This window comes from Aulonocara sp. 'chitande type north' Nkhata Bay, linkage group LG16 (genome assembly GCF_057382095.1).
Source record: "Aulonocara sp. 'chitande type north' Nkhata Bay isolate Kocher_YH1m ecotype deep benthic linkage group LG16, A_spYH_male_GT1.1, whole genome shotgun sequence".
Taxonomy (NCBI): Eukaryota; Metazoa; Chordata; class Actinopteri; order Cichliformes; family Cichlidae; genus Aulonocara; species Aulonocara sp. 'chitande type north' Nkhata Bay.
This window is the reverse complement of record NC_141359.1, coordinates 40,571,188-40,592,297: the sequence shown is the minus strand read 5'-3', so window position 1 is coordinate 40,592,297 and position 21,110 is coordinate 40,571,188. Positions and strand designations below refer to the sequence as shown.

At 45.8% G+C, this 21,110-nt stretch overlaps 2 protein-coding genes across 3 annotated transcripts; both read right to left on the bottom strand.

Annotated features, from left to right (window-relative positions):
* Window positions 1-1,750: 1,750 nt before the first annotated feature.
* On the bottom strand, window positions 1,751-13,691 carry LOC147312135 (uncharacterized). 2 transcript variants are annotated; one of them, XM_086267578.1, is made up of 6 exons: window positions 13,010-13,691; window positions 6,076-6,260; window positions 5,800-5,948; window positions 5,056-5,197; window positions 4,774-4,913; window positions 1,751-2,884 (listed from the first exon to the last, which is right to left on the bottom strand). In XM_086267578.1, the coding sequence occupies exons 1-5, from the start codon at window positions 13,153-13,155 to the stop codon at window positions 4,792-4,794; spliced, it is 744 nt and encodes a 247-aa protein (XP_086123704.1). In that variant the 5' UTR covers window positions 13,156-13,691; the 3' UTR covers window positions 1,751-2,884; window positions 4,774-4,791. The 2 variants fall into 2 exon arrangements, with proteins under 2 accessions (XP_086123704.1, XP_086123705.1); XM_086267579.1 differs by having other exon boundaries at window positions 4,787-4,913.
* Window positions 13,692-16,792: 3,101 nt separating this feature from the next.
* On the bottom strand, window positions 16,793-17,401 carry LOC147312134 (uncharacterized). Its single transcript, XM_086265452.1, has one exon. It carries the CDS (start codon window positions 17,399-17,401, stop codon window positions 16,793-16,795), a length of 609 nt encoding a protein of 202 aa, XP_086121578.1.
* Window positions 17,402-21,110: the final 3,709 nt, after the last annotated feature.

Sequence of the window (21,110 nt, the reverse complement as noted above, 5' to 3'; positions counted from 1 at the left end):
TGTTGCAGAAAGGCGCTTCCGCTTTGCGGGCCATATTTTACGCCTACCCCCTCATCGCCCAGCTAAGATTGCCATGACATGGCGTCCACGCACTGGCAAGCGAAAGCAAGGCCGACCAAAGACCACATGGCGTCGAACATTCATGGACGATCTGAGAACTGTCGACATTGCCTGGGACGAAGCTGAAGCAGTCGCTGCTGACCGACATCGATGGAGATCACTAGCTGCCCGATGCGCTGCCCGGCGTAGGAGGAACTAAGTCTAAGTCTTATTGAGTATTCTAGTCTTTAAAAATGAACAGATCCCTGGCGCCTACTTTTCAGGTCATCCATCCATCCGTGTTCTTCCACTTATCCTAGGCCGGGTCGCAGGGGCAGCAGCCTAAGCAGAGAAGCTCAGACCTCCCTGTCCATGGCCTTCTCTTCCAGCATGTGGGACATGCCCAGAAAGATCGACCGGTAAATTGAGAGCTTTGGTTTTAGACTCAGCTCTCTCTTCACCACGACAGACTGGTATCCACATCACTGCAGCTGCAGCACCAGTCGATCTCCTGCTCCCCTCTCGCCTCACTCCTGAAGGTCTGGAGACACTTAAACTCCTCCATTTAAGGCTGGAACTCTTCCCAACTCCCAAGGAGTTTTTTAACTGCCTCAGTGACTTCGCCCCCAGTGATGGACGAGTCCAGAGACTCTGCTTCCTCTACAGAAGACATGTCACTAAACTTAAGGCGGTCCTCGAAGAATGTCTTCCACCACCCAACAATATCCTCAGTTGAAACCAGCAGTGCTTCACCTGTACTACACACAGTGAGGGAAAGCACCCTCCTGAGTTCCCTGAAAGTTGGCCAGAAAGCTTCGAGGGAGTCTTTTTCCATGGCCTTCTCCGGCCACTGATGTGAATCCTAGCAAAGTTCCACGTGCCATAGATCATTAGAGGAGCGCTACCGTTAATAACTGTGGCTGTTGATTGAACTTTACTGAGGGTTGCTATTGGGGTGCATCATCTAGCAGACAGCATGGGCATGAAGATGGAGGTAGTCAGTTCCTGCATGAATCCCCCCACCACCTGCTTAACTTAGTTTCTTTTGACCTATTACAGTAACGAGTCTGGCGAGCAGAGCCTTCACAGTAACATGTTCCAGCCTGAACAGTGAAAAAGCCAGATACTGTGGCACTGAGGTCCGGCCATGTCTCTGTGAAGCACAACACAGTGAACTTCCAATCCTCCCTCTGATGTCTGACCAGCGCCCACAGCTTGTCCATCTCATTAGCCAGAGACCCTCAAGTTCCCTGTGATGGCCGAAGGAAGGCAGGGTTTATATTTCCTGCTCCTCACTTTCCTCACACTGAGACACTCTGCTCAGTGTCCCCCCGCAGGGCTGGACTGGGACAAAAAATCAGCCTGGGCATTTTGACTAGAGACCGGCCCACCAGGTATTACAGGAAAAACCAAATAGCCTTTGAATGAAAACAAATGTCGTTGTCACAGTGATGTACACTGTCTTGTTGGTACATATGTATCAGTCTAATAAACTTAAACCTCCACCATCCCCCCTATTCTGGTATTCTAAACAGTACTTAGCCGAAACCCAAAGACTGCTTGGTCGAGTTAACCTCCTGAACTATCTACAACACATGGTGGAAACCTGAAATTAAGACAGAGAAGACTAGAGGTGAGACATGACCATTACTGAATATTAAAAATAATAAATGACAGTTTATAATTTTCATAAACTATTTATTTACCACATCAATAAACAGCATGCCAGGGCAAAATATTTTTTCTAACATGGCAACCTTTTATAAGTGAAAGGAGACAGAAAGACAGGTGAGAAAGAATAAAACTTAACTGAGTTTTTGATGGCATTTTACACAAAGTACTTGTACAGTATCTGGAAAATGTGGGAAAATACTGGCATCATGTACAGTACTTTTTTCTGAAGAAATTATGTTGGGACCCTGAAAAAAACGTACTACGTACAATAATGGATTTCTATAAATTTGACATCAGATGAAAACTTTGGTTGTAAGATTCGGATAATTATTTGTTAAAAGCGAGACATTTTAAATGAGAATAAGAAAGAAAAGTATATCTTTGTGCCCCCCCTTCCCTGTTAATGCCCTGCCTAGGCCCCTGGCAACACTTTTCTAGATCCGCCCCTGCACAGTTACCAGCTGTCAGCTACTTAGAAAAGGATCCTGGTGTTATTAGTCTCTCAGAAACAGTTCAATCTGACAGCGTAAAGACAGAATAACTCCAGCTTTTTGTCTTTTTTTTTTATTGTAGCTGAAGACAAATCACGTTTATTTTCAGCTCAATACGAAACGGTAATATTAATTCTGAATACCAGAGGATTCCGTTTTTTAGGGGACGGTTGGCAACTCTACTAAGTAACCATATGAATAAAATAAAGTTCACCAGTAACATCATAGCACCCACCCAACTGTATAGAAACTCCGTCATGCTAGCTAGTACACAGTACAAGTTACTGTAAGAGTCAGAATCCTCTAAACTGCTTCTCAGGAGACGTCCTCCTCCTGCAGTTGAGCAGACTCCAGTATCAGCTTTTTTAACCTATCCTATTACGTCACTTCAGAAATCTTGTTTTCCCCTCATCACGGTCCAAACGCATACATCCCAGCAGCCCACGAAAATAATCCGAAAACTCATTCATCTGATAGTCCAGTTTGTAGGAAACACACAAGCTCTGCCATAATAAAGTCCTCCATCAGACTCTGTTTTGAGAAGTTTGTGTGTTTAGGTTTAAGAAGTAAGACGTCGTCTTGGACAGCAGCACAGCTTCTTGAATGTCCTCTACCTGCTGCCTGCTGAAGGCTTCTGGATGTCACCATTAGCAGCCTGGGAAACACGACTCTCACTGCATCTGTAATCACACAAGCAGAAAACATCAGTTTATAGTGTTAATGTGACCAGCAGCCTTTAGTGTGTCTGGTGTACGCTGCTCAGAAAATGTTACAAAATAGAGGAGCAGTTCAACATCAAGTCAGTGAAACTTTGGGATATTGATCTGATTAGTTCAGTATCAGAGGTGTTAATCAGGTTCAGCTGCTTTGGTGTTAATGAAACTAACAACAGGTGCAACAAGGACACATCCCCCAAAACAGTTTCACAGGCGGAGGACGCTCACGTCTCCCGCCTCTTATGTCTTAGTCTTACAATATCAGAGCCTTGAGACGAGCGCTGTTGTCACAAATAACTGAACTGAACACTGTGTGTCTATCACAGCCATTTCCATAGAACAAGATTTAATGTGATGTTAATTTATTTTGTTTAGGTTTTTACCTTTTTTTACTCATTTTCACTTTTAGCTGTGATTGTTTTTTTGTTCAGTCATTTGTGTGTTTCTCGTCTTATTTCCCAGTGGTAAAGCACCTTACCTTCTTTCGGTTCCCAATTTTGAATTGTTCCATATCTGAGGCGTGATCCCAGGTTTTCTGGTTTTCTTTTCCTCTTGACCATCTTCAGCGCTGACAAACTCATGGGCTTTAAAACCTTTAATGGTCAGCTTGTAAAAACTGCTCCTTCTTTAAGGAGGAACACATAAACTACTATGTGAAACACAATTTCTTGTGAATGTCAAACTGAGAAGCAGAGAACCAATCAGAGTGTTTTTAGCTGTGATGTTGGTGCTGCACTGCTGGTTAGCTCAGCTTGATAGTGCCTTTGAACCCAGAGGATGCTGAAAGGTTCCCGGTTCAGTATGCTCTCTGTTTTAGTTTCATGTTAGAATTTTAGCCTGTTATTAACTTTTCCACACTTTTAGAATTGACAGAGTTTGTGGCTCAGTGTTTTCCTTTCTTTGTTTTTCTTTGTTGTGGGGTTTTGTGGATTTGGGGGAAGGCATGTTAGCAGGCAGTGAGAGAGAAGGAAAGACAGAAGTGTGGACATGAGAGCAGGAAGTTAAAGCATGTAGGGACTATGAGTTGTACAGATAGAGGGGAAGTAAGAGCAGGATCATTGGAGGTGGATTCAAACTGTTGTGCCGCGGTGTCAACAGGAAGACCAGTGGAGGATGGGCAATCGTTTGTGTTTGTGAGCAGTGGAGGTGAAGAGAGGGTCAGACGGGATCATGAGTTTGAAATCAAATAGTTGATGCTGAATGTTGTCAGTGGCCCACAGGTTGGGTGTCAGTTAGAAGACAAAGAGGAAGTGATAGAGAGAGTTCCCAGGAGGCAAGAGTGATGACTGGAGCCGATTTACCAGAAGTTAACTAGTGTTGTAAATATGGTTCTGTTTGTGTGTTTCACTTCACTCTGTGTCAGTTTCAGTGTGAGTGAAACACCGATCTTATGTCTAAGTGTCACTCTGGGAGATTTCAGCCGCTCACGTTCTGTTGGTTAAATGTGAAATGTCACGTGTTTGTTGGTAAATACAAAGATGTGAGACTCGCTGTCTGATAGGAAGACAAACCAAAAGCCGAGCAAACTGGCGTGACGACCAGAGCTGGTTGTAACACTCCCACCAGTTATGTGGCAGGAAATTCAAGGTCAAACAAGTTTTTCTACCACAGAAAATGACTTTTCTTTCTCGAGTAAACTCTGGTACTCTCCAGTGTTTAACACCATTGGACATTTCATTGACTCACCAGTCACCAAGAAGAATCACATCAGTCTTACACACTGAGTAATCGTGAGTAGAAGGCTTTCAAACTGTCGAATCAGCTCTTTTACGTGCCCCGCTGACACGCTCGGAGTGGATACAGCACCCACTGGTGTCTGTGTGGTGAGTGTGTGCAGCAGTGTGGCTTCTTACCGGTGAGGCATACCATGGTTAGTGTAGGCAGCGTTTGATTTTCTCAGTTTGGAAAAACCCGAGGTATCCCAATGCAAGAATGGCGAGGACTACGATGCCGACGAGCAGCCCCACGATCATCGGCGTCCTGTTCACGTGTTCTGAGAAAACAGACGCAGTGAGTTTACTGCTGCAGCTTTAAAACCTTCAGCTGATTCAAAAGCAGCGGAGTCGTTTACATCTGTGTCTCTGGTTGGAGTCGGAGCGCGTTAAAGGAACGTTACACCAAGAAGAGCAGCTTACCTGATGCAGGGATGACCTCACACTGGATGCAGCTGCGTGGTTCCACGAGGTCCCCGTGGACCGTATAGGCCACCTGAACACAGTACCGCTGCCCCTCCTCCAGGTCTTCAATGGTCATGGAGGCTATGGTGTCTTCATACTCCTGACAATATGAAATTAGAAGATATTTACTTGATATTTACTTTGCTTGGGCTCCTGTTGTAATTTTAAAATGTTGACTCTCTGAGCGATTCCAGTTGTTAAACATGCAGGTTTAGTTTTTGCTGCTGATGTCTGAAATAATAATTTAACCAAAACAATTAAAAGTAAGTGGACAAACTACTGAATTTTATATATATATATATATATATATATATATATATGAGTTTTTAATGTGGCTGAAAATCTCTTGCAGTCAGTAACAGCCTGAAGTGGCGGACACATGACTCTCTGGCTTCAGTTTAGTTCTAAAAATGAAGGCGCAGGATTCATCTGGACACGAAACTGCTTCTCAGTCACTTTGAGTCTCTGAAAATGGGAACTGTGTAAAAATAGCTGTAATTCTGAAACAGTTTGTGCAGACTGTCTGTTGGTGCAGAGGCAAACTGTCCAAATATGCTTGGACCTGCCTGCACACACTGACAGACACATGTGCACATCTTTCTTTAAAAAAAAAATAAAAATATCAGATATATTCTGAGCAGTGACACGTGCTGTAACATCAGGTGAGCATAAACACCTGGAGGAATCACTCCGTGTTCTCACCTGCAGAGGACTCTCTCCCTCTCTGCCAAAGTAAATCCTGTGCTTGGCATTGCTGTCGTGTTCCTTCGCCAGCTCGTGGTCATCGTTAAGGAATACGGTGAGTGATCCAGGCCGGGTCAAAATGCTTAACGGAGGCGTGCAGACGTCACCTGGAAGAGCAGAGCGAGCGTCAGCACAGCAGCAGCTCGTGGTTCACACTGTGGTCAGGATGGTTAACACCTCGAGTCTCACAGCTTCACCCACAGACAGCGCTGACACATATCTGAGGGTTCTCACCGTATCTGCTGCAGGCGTTAACACCCTCAGATCTCAGCCCCCGTCTCTCGGCCCGCACACGCAGCGTCACGCAGCTGTTCTCGGGCGAGTCGTTAGTGTCGCGCGGCCCAACCGCTGATATGTTGCAGGAATGGAAAGGCGTCTGGATGCAGGCTGGAAGAGCTTCCCATTTATCAGAGTTAAATCTGAGGATGAGGAACAGAAACGAGTCAGAGAAAACATCTGCTCAGCGTTCTCTCCATGAAATCCCTGCAGCGGGTGGAGAACTGCAGCACAGCAGACAACTGTCCATCAGCAACATATTTAATAATAAGAACAGTGCAGTAAAGTTGCTGCTGGTACATGTGCTAGTAATTTATCAATATATTAATTTGCTCTGTGTTACAGAAACATGGTTACAGCGGGATGAACACAATGCACCTCAAAGGTCTTGACAACACTTCACTTGTTCTACAATTTTTCATGTTACAGCTTTATTCCAAAATTCATTTTTCATCCTTGCGACAGGAATGACAGATCACATAGTTCGCTCACTCGGTCGCAGCTTTCCAGCTGCAGCCCCACACACAACCACAACCTCAGGTGCCGGCACGCTCTTATTCATGGGAGGCGTTATGAGCTAATGGAGGTCCGGTGTGTCTCAGCCTCCCCTGCAGCCGTGCCCAGGCCACACCCAACCTAGGTCGGGCAGCCATCCAGCCTAGCCCAATCGGCCATGGCCATGTGCATCCGTGGTCCATGGACTAGCGGCAGGGATGAGTTGTGTCCGGGGCCGACCGAGTGTGTCCAGCGACGGCGCAGCAGTCGAGGAGGTAAGCCGCGTCTCACATGCAGCTTGGCAGGCCGCCGGCAGGCTAGACCACAAACGCTGACCTCTGGTGTAAACAATCCAGGTTCAGACGGTGCTGGCCTCTGCCGAGGACGCCGCTTGGACCAGACAGCACGGTGACCTCTGACATGAATGTGGCAGGTTCAGATGGCGCGCAGACCTCCAACTCAGCCTGGGCAGGTCCCTGTTCTGGGCGACCTCTGGCTCGGCATGAGCTGGTCCAGATAGCACGCAGACCGCTGGCTTGCAAAACAGGTCCCTCTCGTGCATGGACATCTGCAACACCATGGGGGTCGTCTCCCTCCCCAATGCGGTCTAGGAACGCCGGTCAGGCTGGCGGCGGTGTCCGTCAGGAACCAACCAAGCTTCCAGACTCAATATCAGTTGCATCTGGAGCTCGGAACGGTCCTGCAGCCGTTCCAACTGGCGGCGAGACACCACCACCTGCTCCCTTCACGTAGCTGCAAGCTCAACCACCATTCGGGCCAGCGTGTCCATTGGCTGGCCCGGTCGAGGTTCCGCCATGCCACCTCCCGGGTTTCAGCACCACTGTGACGGACCCGACCATGTAGTTCGCTCTTTACACACTTTTCTTTATTCAGGTGCTCCTTCTTACACACAACCACAACCTCAGGTCCCAGCACACTCTTTTACTCACGGGAGGCGTGACGAGCTAATGGAGTTCCGGTGTGTCTTAGCCTCCCCTGCAGCCGCGCCCAAGCCACACCCCTCCACAATCCTACGACAACTTTGGATCTTTTACGGAAGAGTGACTTCTGTCTGATCACTCCACCATGCAGATCTGATTGGTGGGATGCTGCACAAATTGTAGTCCTTTCTCCACAAAGCAACACTGGAGCGATATCAGAGTGACCAACATTCTTGGTCATCTACCTAAATAAGGCTCTTCTACCCCAATTGCTCAGATTGACTGGGGACAGACCTACATGGAACTCCAGTCACCCCAGTGTGTGAAGAGGATTCCCCAGTAACGAATCGATTCAACTCAATTCAATTTTGTTTATATAGCGACAAATGACAACAACATTTGCCTCAAGGTGCTTTATATTGTAAAGTAAAGACCCTACAATAATACCCTGCGCTTTGGCATCAGTGGGAAGGAAAAACTCCCCTTTAACACGAAGAAACCTCCAGCAGAGCCAGGGTCATTGTCAGGACTTCCTGATAATAATGACTTACAGTCGTCCAGCCTGGAAGTAATAAATGCATGAACTAGTTTTTCAGCGTCACTCTGAGACAGGATATTTCTAATTTTAGAGATCGTGAATGACCACGGCAGACCCGGTGACATTAACATGCTTTGCAGCATGCTTTATTAGCACACACACGATGCCGTTCACAATACACACAGAGATGCAGCTCTCCCGCTGCCAGCCCAACAACAACCCACCACAGGACCCAGTACAATATTTAAGTCAGCAGGGCGTGAAGTGCTTCGAGAAACTGGTCCGACATCACATCATGTCCTGCATGCCACCCACACTCAACCTGCTCCAGTTTGCACACAGAGCTAACAGATCTACTGAAGATGCCATTGTTACAACGCTCCACACCACCATCTCTCACCTGGAACAACAGCGGTGTGACACCAGGCTGCTCTTTGTTGACTTTGGCTCTGGTTTTAATACCATACTCCCGGTGAGACTAACCGTAAAACTGCTGGATATCGGACTTCCTTCTACCACCTCCTGCTAGATCAGAGACTTCCTGTCAGACCGTGTACAGAGTTAGAGTGGGGCCTCATCTTCCCTCAGCCCTCAGCCTTAACATCGGCTCTCCACAAGACTGTGTACTGAGCCCCCTACTGTAAACTCTGTACACACATGACTGTGTTAGTTCCCACCCAGACAACGCAGTCATCAAGTTTGCAGATGATACCACCGTGGTGGGGCTCATCTCTGGGGAGACGGCGTACAGAGCTGAGGTTCAGAGGCTGTCAGATTGGTGTGCCGACAACAACCTGGACCTCAAAACCACCAAGACAACAGAGCTGGTAGTCGACTTCAGAAGGAGGAAGTCTGAGCTGCAGCCTGTCAGCATCAATGGGGAGTGCGTGGAAAGGGTGTCCAGTTTCAAGTTCCTGGGTGTGCACATAGACACAGACCTCCAATGGTGCTCAAACACCTCGGCTGTTGTAAAGAAGACCCAACAGTGTCTCCACTTTCTGACAATCCTCAGAAAAATGGACCTGAAGAAGGAGCTTCTACTGCTGCTCCATTGAAAGTGTGCTGACATCCTGCATCTGTACAGTAGTGACACCTGAGAATGCTGTTTGTTTCAGCTCCGCCTTCAATACAGTCCAACCCCACAAACTGGTTAATAAACTAAGCAACTTAGGACTCAGCAGCTCACTGTGCAGCTGGATATTGGACTTCCTGAGCGTTAGACCCCATAACGTCAGGATGGGAGAGCACACCTCCTCCACCCTCATTCTGAACGTAGGCGTCCCACAGGGGTGTGTCCTCAGCCCCCTCTTATACACACTTTTCTATCTGTGTGTGGTTCTCCAGCTGCACCATAGCACACAGAAAGACAAAAAAAAAATCACGACTTCCTCCCTGACCTGTACAGCACTCGCTGTCTCAAGAGGGCATGCAGCATCCTACGGGACTGCACACACCCAGGACACCGGGCGTTCAAGCTGCTGCCATCTGGCAGGAGAGTCAGGCTGCTGAGGGTCCAGACAAACTGACTCAAGGACAGCTTTTACAACAGGGCACCAGCTTTTTCGTCATCATCAGGTGACGTCTTCAGTCTCAGCTGACTGCAGGTTTCAATCTTATAAACAGGACATTTGCATAATGACTGAAACCAGCCCACTGAAGGAACAATGGGCTGGGAGGTCAGTTCCTTAATCTTAATTATGCAAATTCTCAAGATTATTGATCAACAAACACTGATCAATGGCCATGAGTCCCATTCACAGAGAGTTGGGGAATGGCTGCAATCACAGCATTGTAAGATGGTGACAGATGTACCCTTGTCCCCTTTTCGAGGTTGGACTAAGGTTCGGTCACCAGATGCTTGCCCTCGGGCACCCTCCCCTGGCCTGGCTCCAGGGCGGGGCCCCGGTAACCCTATCCTGGGCAGGGTAAACTGTTCCCTTGGTGATATTCTCATACGGGTCTTCTGAATCGCTCTTTGGCCCTTTCTCAACTCTCAAGTAAGCAAGTCCACGCTCCCGTGCGTTCCCGGCGAGTCTGGACTTGTCGAGAACGCACTGGAGAATGGACTCACGATTTGTACAATTGTACAATTTATTTTTTGAAGATGCAACACTCAGGAACAAATAAAACACTGAAATAAACCAAACATTAACATTTCGAAGTGATCTAAGTGACTTATATATCATGTTTAACCTCAATAGCGAAATCTCTATTTATAAAAATAAGGTACATGTATGCCTTAATAAAAACAAACAGGTGAGATTTTAGAACGCGTTTATTTTTGTTTTTGTTTTAGTGGACACTCAAAAGTTGCAATAGACAGCTGCTGGGGTTTGAAAGAGAACTGAACAAATATTTCTGGAGCTTCATCAGGTGATGGCCTCCAGCTCGCACTGCAACAGTTTGCAGCAGAGTGCGAAACGCTGGGAATGAGAATCAGCACCTTTAAATCTGAGGCCATGGTTCTCAGCCGGAAAAGGGTGGAGTGCTCACTCCGGGTCAGGGATAAGTTCCTGCCCCAAGCGGAGGAGTTTAAGTATCTCGGGGTCTTGTTCACGAGTGATGGGAGAAGGGAGCGGGAGATCGACAGACGGATTGGTGCTGTGGGAGAGCTGAGTGTAAAAGCGAAGTTCTCAATTTACCAGTCGATCTAGGCCCCTGCCCTTGCCTACGGCCACGAGCTGTGGGTAGTGACTGAAAGAACAAGATCGCTGATACAAGCGGCGGAAATGAGCTTCCTCTGAAGGGTGGCTGGCCTCTCCCTTAGAGATAGGGTGAGAAGTTCGGCCATTCGGGAGGGGCTCAGAGTAGAGCCGCTGCTGCTCCACATCGAAAGGAGCCAGTTGAGGTGGTTCGGGCAGCTGACAAGGATGCCCCCTGGGCGCCTCCTGGGTGAAGTGTTCTGGGCATGTCCCACCGGAGGAGGCCCCGGAGCAGACCCAGGACACGCTGGAGAGATTATATCTCTCGGCTGGACAGCATTGAATTCATACAGTAAACGTGCTTCCTGTAGGCCGGGGATTTCCAACTCAGTTTACACTTCGATCCTTGCAGGCCTGACAAGTGAAACAACCCTTTCAGTCAGTGTGAAGTGCAGTTTCAAAGTACATCTCAATTGTTCCACATGATAAAGAATTGCTGCTGTATCTAATGAAAGAAATCTATCAGCACGACTACACAGTGGAACCCCGAGTTACGAATACCCCGTTTCACGAAAAATTTAAGTTACGAAGGCACTGAACGGCAATATTTCTGCCTGTGTTACGGCAAAATGCCCAAGTAACAAAATGCCATCCGAATCATGTGACAACCCCTTGGCTTCCGTACTTGCGCTTCGCTGTTCCACTTGAATGACGTATTGTTGTTCTAGTTAGCAATTAGCCTGTAGCCTATATCGTTCAGCATCGCCTCACTCAAAACGCGCAATGGGTGCTTTGACTTACGAAAGCTTTCGACTTACGAAAGACCCTCGGGAACGGATTAATTTCCTAAGTCGGGGTTCCACTGTATTGGTTTAAATAGTAAGAAAGAAATGTGTCAGGCTAAAGTACAAGTTGTGGTAGCTGGTCTGCTAGATTAGATTAGATTAGATAGAACTTTATTAATCCCTCGGGTGGGTTCCTCTGGGAAATTCGATTTCCAAAAAAGCACAGCACCGACAGAAGTTACAGAGTTACAGAATATTATTTATATATATACACACACACACACACACATATATATAAATACAGAGACAATATAAATCAGAATCAGAATCAGAAAGGGTTTTATTGCCAAATGTTGAGCAGGTTTACAACATTAGGAAATTGCTGTGGTGCTTCAGTGCAAACATACTGTCATAAAAATATAAAAATAAGAATAAGAATTAAAAGTGCTAAGTGGATAGATAAATAAAATATACGAAGGGGATAAATAGAATAAATAGGAATAAAAAATAAAAATACAAGTGAATTGCACATTTCAAGTATTGAGTCTATTGCTAGTAATCAGACCTGGTTACTGGCCTTGTTTGAACCTGAATCTGACTGAGATGCTGTGGCATCAAAGAGGCAGTTCATTCTCGAAAACCCTCGAATGTGGCTGAATGACATCAACTGTCCAAAGATGAGTGGGTCAGCGCTGCTTGATTGCAGCAGTTGCTGCAAAGGGTGGCCCAACCAGTTACTAGGTTTTAGCAACAATCCCTTTTTCACACAGGGCCATGTAGGGTTGGAGTTTTTCCCTTAATAATAAACACCTTCATTTAGAAACTGCATTTTGTCTTATCTTTGCCTGATATTTAAATTTGTTTAATGATCTGAAAAACACAGCTGTATGCCCTCCTTCACATTTCCAAAGCTGCCTGCTGGGCAGGATCGTACTTTTTCTGTTCTAATTTGAAGCGATATAAATAAAACCGCATTGAATAACAGCTGCCGACTCATTCTCAGTCAATGATCTGATTTATCGATAAACCGACGAACCTCTGAAACTGTTCAAAAACAGAAGTGGTTATGTGGCACAGTCGGCCTTCCACTTTCTGTTTGAATGGATTTTATTCTCAGTTTTACTTTTATTTCTTGTTATTAGCTTTCTTTTTCTTTTTCTTTTTTTAACCTATGTTTATCTTTACTGTAGTTTATTTAATTCAAATTATTATTCAAATGGTACGTTCTGGGCTCCTTTTATTTTAAAAATATTTCTATTTAATTTCTTTCTGTAGTTTTTAGCTTATTAAAATGTTTTATTTAACCCATCCAGTTTGTTTGTTTGTTTGTTGTTTTGTCTTCTGTAAAAGTGATGACCTAAATCCAGAAAATGATATCTTCAGTATAGTTTGGAGCATGAGATGAAATTCTTTCGTTCATTTTAATTATCACTAAAGGAAAAGGAAGCTCCACCTTAAAACAGAGCACCTTCCCTGGCTGTGAGGGCTCACCTGCGGTAATTCACAGTGTAGGTAACGTCCGGCTCCCTTGGAGTCCACGTCAGCTGACCCTTCTCCACCTGGACGTTCTGTGGAGGCGGCGGCGCCTGAGACGCGACTGCAAAGGTGAAGAAAGCAAACCAGAGAAATCCCTGCATAATCCAGATTATTGTTATTCATGTGATCACGGCCTCAGATGATTTATTAAAGAGACAGCAGGAACCATCGACGCCACGACGCCTGAGCTCAGAGGGACAAAGATTCAAAAACGAGGAATAACATCTGTCTGCTGCACACGGCACGTTTTTAAAAACTGAACAGATGTGAACCTGATGTTTGTGGTGACGTCATTTATTCACTTTCATGTCTGTTTTCTGATTGGACAGATCAGTTATTTATTGCCTGAGAGTGTCAGAGTCAAAAGTGTTTACAGTGAACAGATGAATGAACATTTATTGCATCAGTAATAATGAAGGTTAAACATGTTTACAGGCTGATTTAAACAAACACAGAAGTGATGATTATAACCTGAAATAAACTCTTTGAAAGCCTCACAGATCCTTTCCTGTCATGTCAGGAGCTTTGGACATTTATAGCCCACTTCCATGTTTCACAGGAACCTTTAACCCTCCAGCAGCTGCGACTGTTTCACCTTTTTAACCTGAAACAGTCGCAGCAAACAGAAAAAGGACATTTTCTCATGTTAGACGCGCTGAACTGACCTATCAGGAATAACCTACTGCTGACTCTGTTATACCATTAAATGAGTCACCGTCAGCTGAAGAAATGAAAGTAAGCTTTAAAGTGTGACTCAGGAGCAAAAATAATCGATTTACATAATTAAAGGACAAAATCACACACAGGATGTTGCTTCATCTGTGGTTAGTGTGCCGTTGGCGGCGGCTCCTTACCCCAGGTGAAGGTGTGGAAGCAGAGCAGGATCAGCAGCATGGTGACGGCGAGAATGAGAAGCTGAGCACTGTTTCAGCTGTGTGTGTGTGTGTGTGTGTGTGTGTGTGCGCGCTCAGGAAGCACAGACAGCTCAGATGTCATGTGACCCGACTGAGGTTTTGGGATGTTTGACCACAGTTTCCACAGGAGGTGGAGCTTGCTAAGCTAGAAATTACAAAAAGAAAGAACTTAAATTAAAAATTTTAAAATATTAAATGACAGAGCTTAAAAAGTACAGATCTAAGTTAAATAAAATAATTAGTTAAAGCATTTAAATAAACATTCCTAAGCATTCACAGACATTACTGCAGTTTAACTAATTAGTGTTTGTTATGAGGCTTCAGGGATCGAAAGACTGCATCTGCATGGCAATGAATATATCTAAGCTGCCTTCTGAACAGTCTCACAGATGTAATATTATCTACAGCTACTCTTAGTACCATTGATGTTAAGTTAGACTCTTTTTCTCCAACTGATCTTTCTGAGTTAACTTCAATAATTACTTCCTCCAAACCATCAACGTGTCTTTTAGACCCCATTCCTACAAAACTGCTCAAAGAAGTCCTGCCATTAATTAATTCTTCGATCTTAAATATGATCAACCTATCTCTAATAATCAGCTATGTACCACAGGCCTTCAAGCTGGCTGTAGTTAAACCTTTACTCAAAAAGCATCTCTAGACCCAGCAGTCTTAGCTAATTATAGGCCAATCTCCAACCTTCCTTTCATATCAAACATCCTTGAAAGAGTAGTTGTCAAACAGCTAACAGATCATCTGCAGAGGTTTATTTGAAGAGTTTCAGTCAGGTTTCAGAGCTCATCACAGCACAGAAACAGCTTTAGTGAAGGTTACAAATGATCTTCTTATGGCCTCTGACAGTGGACTCATCTCTGTGCTTGTCCTGCTAGACCTCAGTGCAGCGTTCGATACTGTCGACCATAATATCCTATTAGAGCGATTAGAACATGCTGTAGGTATTACAGGTACTGTGCTGCAGTGGTTTGTATCATATCTATCTAATAGACTCCAGTTTGTGCATGTAAATGGAGAGTCCTCTTCACACACTGAGGTTAATTATGGAGTTCCACAGGGTGAACATGATTTATTGATGTACAGAGTCATGTTTGACCCCCTGGAGTCTAGACTCTGCTGGTGGAGATAGAGACGGAGGCTTGAATGGAGCCTGAGTGAGCAGGGAGAGGCCATGATGGGAGGAGGTGGGTTGCACAAAGGAGTCTGTGAGACAGAGTGAACGTTGACTGGCCTGAATAAGGCCGGCAGATAATTGGACTAAAAAAAAAAAAGCGCAAAGGCCACGAGATGAAGGATGTATTTGGTCATACATGATGAGCACAGCAGGAGACGGAGCTTTCTGGAGCATTTTGATAACAGAGCCGATCCATATCCCAGATCCAGAAGGCTGGGAATGAATCCTGGGAAAGCTCACTAACATTTGTGCTTCCTTCATCGTTGTGATCGCCTCACTCTTCCCAGGGTTAACCCAGGGCATTTGTGCTGTGTGCATCTATTTGAGCAGTGTATGGATCAGCATGTTACAGACCCCAGAGAGAAGCCTCCTTTACCATCAGCACCTTAAATGTTGACGGGACCTTAATTCCCACAGGAGCATCAGGACAATCACACTTAATCTGAGGCATCCCAGCACATCTGAGGGCCTTTTTGCATTTGCTTCTTTCACTGAGCAGCTCATCATGTAAAGCTCCATAACTGCGGTACCATTAGCTGGACAGGGAGGATCACGAAAGACATAAAGAAGAACCAATAATCAAACTGGAACAAGGCGGTGGATCCCGCTGACGTGATGGAAACCTTCTTCCTTGAGTTAAAGTCAGGATTCTCAGTGCCATGACTCATATTTCATCAAATCTCTGCTTAAAGTTTAACTCTGATACAGACTTTATAAATCAGGTTATTTTTTGCATCAATAAATCATTGGGCTGAAACATTTTCACTGCAAGATGGCACTAAGAGACAAACAGTCTGCCCAGCTCCCTCCATCAGAGGGCGCCATTGATCTGTACACTTCCCTCCGACTGGTAGTTGTTACATGCGCTGTGTTCAGAGCCATGGTGGCTTAAGTATTCTTCATAACAGCACCGAGCAGTTACACATCAATCAATCAATCAACTAATCAAAGCTTTATTTGTCACAAGCAGGTTGCCCTGCCGTGAAATGGGACCACCCCCGACCTTACACACATAACACAGACATCACATGGGGTTACAAGTCGGAGATCGGTAGCGTTGCACTGAAAACACTGAAATGTACATAACAACGGGAAGGTACAAGAGGAAAAAAAGAGACCTCCACTCATGCTGTGCTTCCATGGTAGGACAGCACGAGAGCAGGAAACAAAAAAAGTCCTCTGCACAAAAAAGCACATGAATGTCCACAGCACAACATCGTGAAGACATGACAAGCCACAGGGTTGGGTAGGGGATGAGGAGTAATCCCAGGCAACACAGCAGCCATCCTGCAACGGCGCCGTCTCTAGCGCGGGCCCAGACCCGCCTCGTGTTCCCAGGAGGCAACAAGCATCGAAGGCGTTGGAAAGGGAGGGGGGATGAGTGAGTGCTTATCAGTGTAAGTGTATGTGTGTGCGTGTCCATAGTTCAGCTGAGACAGTGTCCTTCACCCTATCAGGCTAAGTAAACAGTCCTCCAGCCAACCCAGGTGGCCTTGCATGGGATGGGAAGAATAGTCATCACACAGTCGTTATCAGCGAGTGATTGTTCGGCTGGCGCCGTGGTGGTGTCTGCATTACGATGTTGATTTTGTTGATTTTTCATGCGAGCAGCCCAGGAGAACGTCAAGCTGCTCTTTAACACTCTGATGCTGGCCTCTCAATCTCCCGTTGGAGAGCCGCGAGCCTCCCCATGATGGTATCAAACTTCTGTTCCATGGTGTTGTCATTCTTTTGATTCTGAGACCTCACAACTGCAGTGATCCGTTCCGCGATGTTTTCCAACTGTCGCTCAAGGGTCTCATTCTGAGCAGGCCTCTCTCTGATGTATCCCCCCATACGCTCAATGTTGTTGTTTTGAGTCTTCACGGCAGCTGTAAGCATCTCCAAGGTGTTACCCATGCTGCGTTCGTTGTGAGAGGTCGCACCTCGTCCCATCACTTCGATTCCAGCGGGCAGCCTTGGGGGGGTTTGAACAGCCGGTTCCGCTGTCTTAATTCTCCGATAAGCCAGGGCCAAGCCAGCTCCGATCAGCAAGAACCCTGTTATCATGGTTCCAAATAGGTAGATATCTTCAGCGTCCTCGATCGACAGTCCCGCCAGGCACACAACCCTCCATTCCTGCCACCTGTCCATCGTGTATCTGGCAGGGAAAGTCCCTCCAGGGCACTCAGGCTCTCCCAAGCCCAGACTTCTCATTGAGAAAAGGGAGTCAATAACATTCAGAGACCAGTTGATCAAATCCATAATTCTCTTTTAGGTTTTAGAGAACGACAGTGAGAGACTGTTCCAGGGAAAGTAACACACACAAGACAAGACAAGGACACAAGAGGCTAAGCAGGGAAGATAAGGGTGAGGAGGAGAGGAGAAAAAGTGCGACCGCCTTTGCTGAGAGCCAAAACGAGATGTCCAACATGACCAACGACCTGTGTGAACCTCTGAGCTGCTCACTCTGAAAGACCAGAGGAAGCTTAGACGTTCTGCTTCACAAACTCAAGGCTGAGAGAGAAGCTACCTCAACAAGACCCAACAAAGAGATGCATGAATCCCTGTAATAATTCACAGTCACATCCCTTAAACCACATGAGTCATACGCTAGAAACAAAATGGTATTCTAAGGTCTAAGACTTTCCAAAAAAGAAGCAAAGTTAGGACAACTTACTGTCCTCTGAGGAAAACAGGAACAAACCCAGGTTTCTTTTCAGCTCTGAAGCCAGACAGGCAAGCAGAGTCCTTACCACTGTCCTCCCAACCTGTCCATGAATAACAGTTTTCCACAATAACTGGGCATTGTGATGTGATCGTACAGTCACACATTCAGGTGGCTTAAACACATGGAGAGGAGATTCAAAAATCCCTCCTTCAGTCATATCTGAGTTTTTACTTCTATGTTCTAAAACCGTGCCAGCCTGTGCAGAAAGTATAATCCACAATGTAGATGCTTCCCTTTGGTACTATTACTAGAAAACCTGATACTGATTGCTACGCAGAGGATACTCAATTACAGTTATGTGTGAAATCACATGACACATAGATGGCTACCCCTCCCTGAGCAGGACAGAGTTTTCTTGTTGGAGGTCAGGTTTAGGGTTCCTGCCAATTATGTACCTGGTATTTAAGAAGCAAACTCAGTCTGATGGAGAAGTCTGGGTTCAATAGTCAACAGTACTTGTCTGACCGCTCTGTGCCATGGTGTGGGGGTGTTTTGCAGTAGCTGGGCTCAGCCTCTCAGATCCAGTGAAAGGAACTCTCAATGCTTCAGCATAAGAAGACTTTATGGACAATTTCATGCTCCCAAATTTGTGGGAACAGTTTGGGGATGTCCTCTTCCTGTTCCAACATGACTGCACACCAGCACAGAGTCCTGACAGAACGGATGGATGGATGATGGGTATATGGGATGATGAATGGATGGATGGATGCCTAGGTTGATGGATGGACCTTTGGAATGAATTAGCCAGGCCTTCTCGTCCAACATCAGGGTGACCAATCCTGTACCTGTGGAAAGACTTCCTAGAAGATTTGCAGCTGTTATCGCTGCAAGAGGGGGGCTGACATCATATTAAACCTATGGATGGATTAAGAATGGGAATGCCACTCAAGCTGATATCCGTGTGAAGCCAGCTGAGCCAATCCTTTTGTCAATATACTGAACAAAAGCACAGAAGCTAAACTAGTGATATCAGGTAACGTTGCTAAGCAGGAGAGGACGGCAAAACAAACAGAGGCGTTGACTGACTCAAGCCCAGAAGCCCTAAACAAACACCAAAAGCATCAAAGCCTGAGACCATAAGCGCGCAAACAAAGGAGCTAAATCCATACTTCAAAGAATGACCGGAGAACTACAGGCACAGGTTCATAATCAGAAAGACTGGAGGTGACAGCAAGGCACACAGGAAAACCAGAAAATGAAGAAAAACAGGATAAAACTACAAAAATCTGACAAAAAGTCAAAAACATCAAAGACAATTAAAACCTGAACCACATTTAAATCTGGTTCTTTCAATGACTACCGCCCAGTAGCACTCACCCCCATCATCACTAAGTGCTTAGAGCAGCTGGTCCTAGCACACTTCAAATCCTGTCTCCCCCCCCACCCTGGACCCCCACCAATTCGCATACCGCCAGAACAGGAGCACAGAGGATGCAGTCTCCATCGCAATGCACTCTGTCCTCTCACACCTGGACAACAACAACACCTACGTCAGAATGCTGTTTATAGACTTCAGTTCAGCGTTCAATACAATCCACCCCTCACAACTCATCAGGAAACTGACAGACCTGGGCATCAGTTCCCTCATCTGCAAATGGTTACTGGACTTCCTGACCAACCGCCCCCAACATGTCCGGCTGGATAACCGCTGCTCATCTACCATCACGATGAACACCGGTGTACCACAAGGCTGTGTGATGAGCCCTTTCCTCTACTCCCTCTTCACCCACGACTGCAGACCTGCTGATGGTTCCAACACCATCATTAAGTTTGCAGATGACACCACGGTGATTGGCCTCATCAGTGACAACGATGAGGCCGCCTACAGGGAGGAGGTGGATCGTCTGGCTGAGTGGTGCGACAGAAACAACCTGCTGCTTAACACCGAGAAGACCAAGGAGCTCATCGTGGACTACAGGAGGAATGCTGACCCACATCCACCCATCCACATTAAGGGGACGGCTGTGGAGCGTGTGAGCAGCTTCAAGTTCCTGGGAGTCCACATCTCCGAGGATCTCACCTGGACGACCAACTGCTCCAAACTGGTCAAGAAGGCTCACCAGCGCCTCTTCTTCTTGAGGACTCTGAGGAAGAACCACCTGTCCTCAGACATCCTGGTGAACTTCTATCGCTGCACCATCGAGAGCATCCTGACCAACTGTATAACAGTCTGGTACGGGAACTGCTCTGCCTCGGACCGGAAGGCGTTGCAGAGGGTCGTGAAAACTGCCCAGCGCATCGCCGGAGCACCACTTCCTGCCATAAAAGATATCTACAGGAAGCGGTGTCTGAAAAGGGCTGGGAAAATCATCAAAGACCCCAGTCACCCATCACATGGACTCTTCACCCTCCTGCCCTCTGGGAGGCGCCACAGGAGCCTCCGGACTAAGACCACCAGGTACCGGAACAGCTTCTTCCCCACAGCTGTCAGACTCCTGAACTCTGCCTCCTGACATCTGACCCACGTTAAACTCATGGACTGAACATACACACACCCACAATGGACAACTGTACCCTCAAACACACAATAATAACATGGAGTGAACCACCACTCACAACCACTAGCACTTTATATAGCCTCTGTAGAAACTATCTACACCCTCACTTATCTTAACTGCACTACTGTATAGCTCTGTGTAAATAATCATTCTGTACATTCAATAATCTTTAATCCTACAACTGTTTACAACTTGCATAGTTCCCATTTCTGTATAGCTGTATATCTCAGATTCTGTAAAGTTATTTATTTCATATTCTGTATAGTTTTTCATATTTATATCCTGTTCATAGCCTGTACATAGCTTGTACTCACTACAGCCTGTACATACTTAGTTATAGAATATTCACAACATACTTCATACTGTGTACATTATAACATACCATAATAGACCCATTTCTGTAATATACTCACATATCTATATTATTGCTAATATATATTGTAATATATCTATATCACTAAAGCACTTCTGGATGGATGCAAACTGCATTTCGTTGCCCTGTACCTGTGCATGTGCAATGACAATAAAGTTGAATTCTATTCTATTCTATTCTAAAATCAGCAGGTTTTCAACCCAATCACTTCCTGTATGAGGAGTAACAGGACCCCAGGTCAAAAAGATATCTGGAATATTTGGAAATGAGAAACAGGGAGAAGAAAGCTTCAGGCGGGAGAACAGAGGACTGATTAAGAGAATAAACAGAAATCAAATATCAGCTGTTTATCAGCTGTTTATCAGCTCCCAC

What these genes read in the sequence shown, in the direction of transcription:
- LOC147312135 (XM_086267578.1), bottom strand. Translation starts at nt 13,155, where the DNA reads ATGCAGGGATTTCTCTGGTTTGCTTTCTTCACCTTTGCAGTCGCGTCT. An exon ending in TACACTGTGAATTACCGCAG is followed by an intron (nt 6,261 to 13,009) that starts GTGAGCCCTCAC and finishes CCTCATCCTCAG; the next exon opens with ATTTAACTCTGATAAATGGG. An exon ending in TAACGCCTGCAGCAGATACG is followed by an intron (nt 5,949 to 6,075) that starts GTGAGAACCCTC and finishes CTGCTCTTCCAG; the next exon opens with GTGACGTCTGCACGCCTCCG.
- LOC147312134 (XM_086265452.1), bottom strand. Translation starts at nt 17,401, where the DNA reads ATGGATTTGATCAACTGGTCTCTGAATGTTATTGACTCCCTTTTCTCA.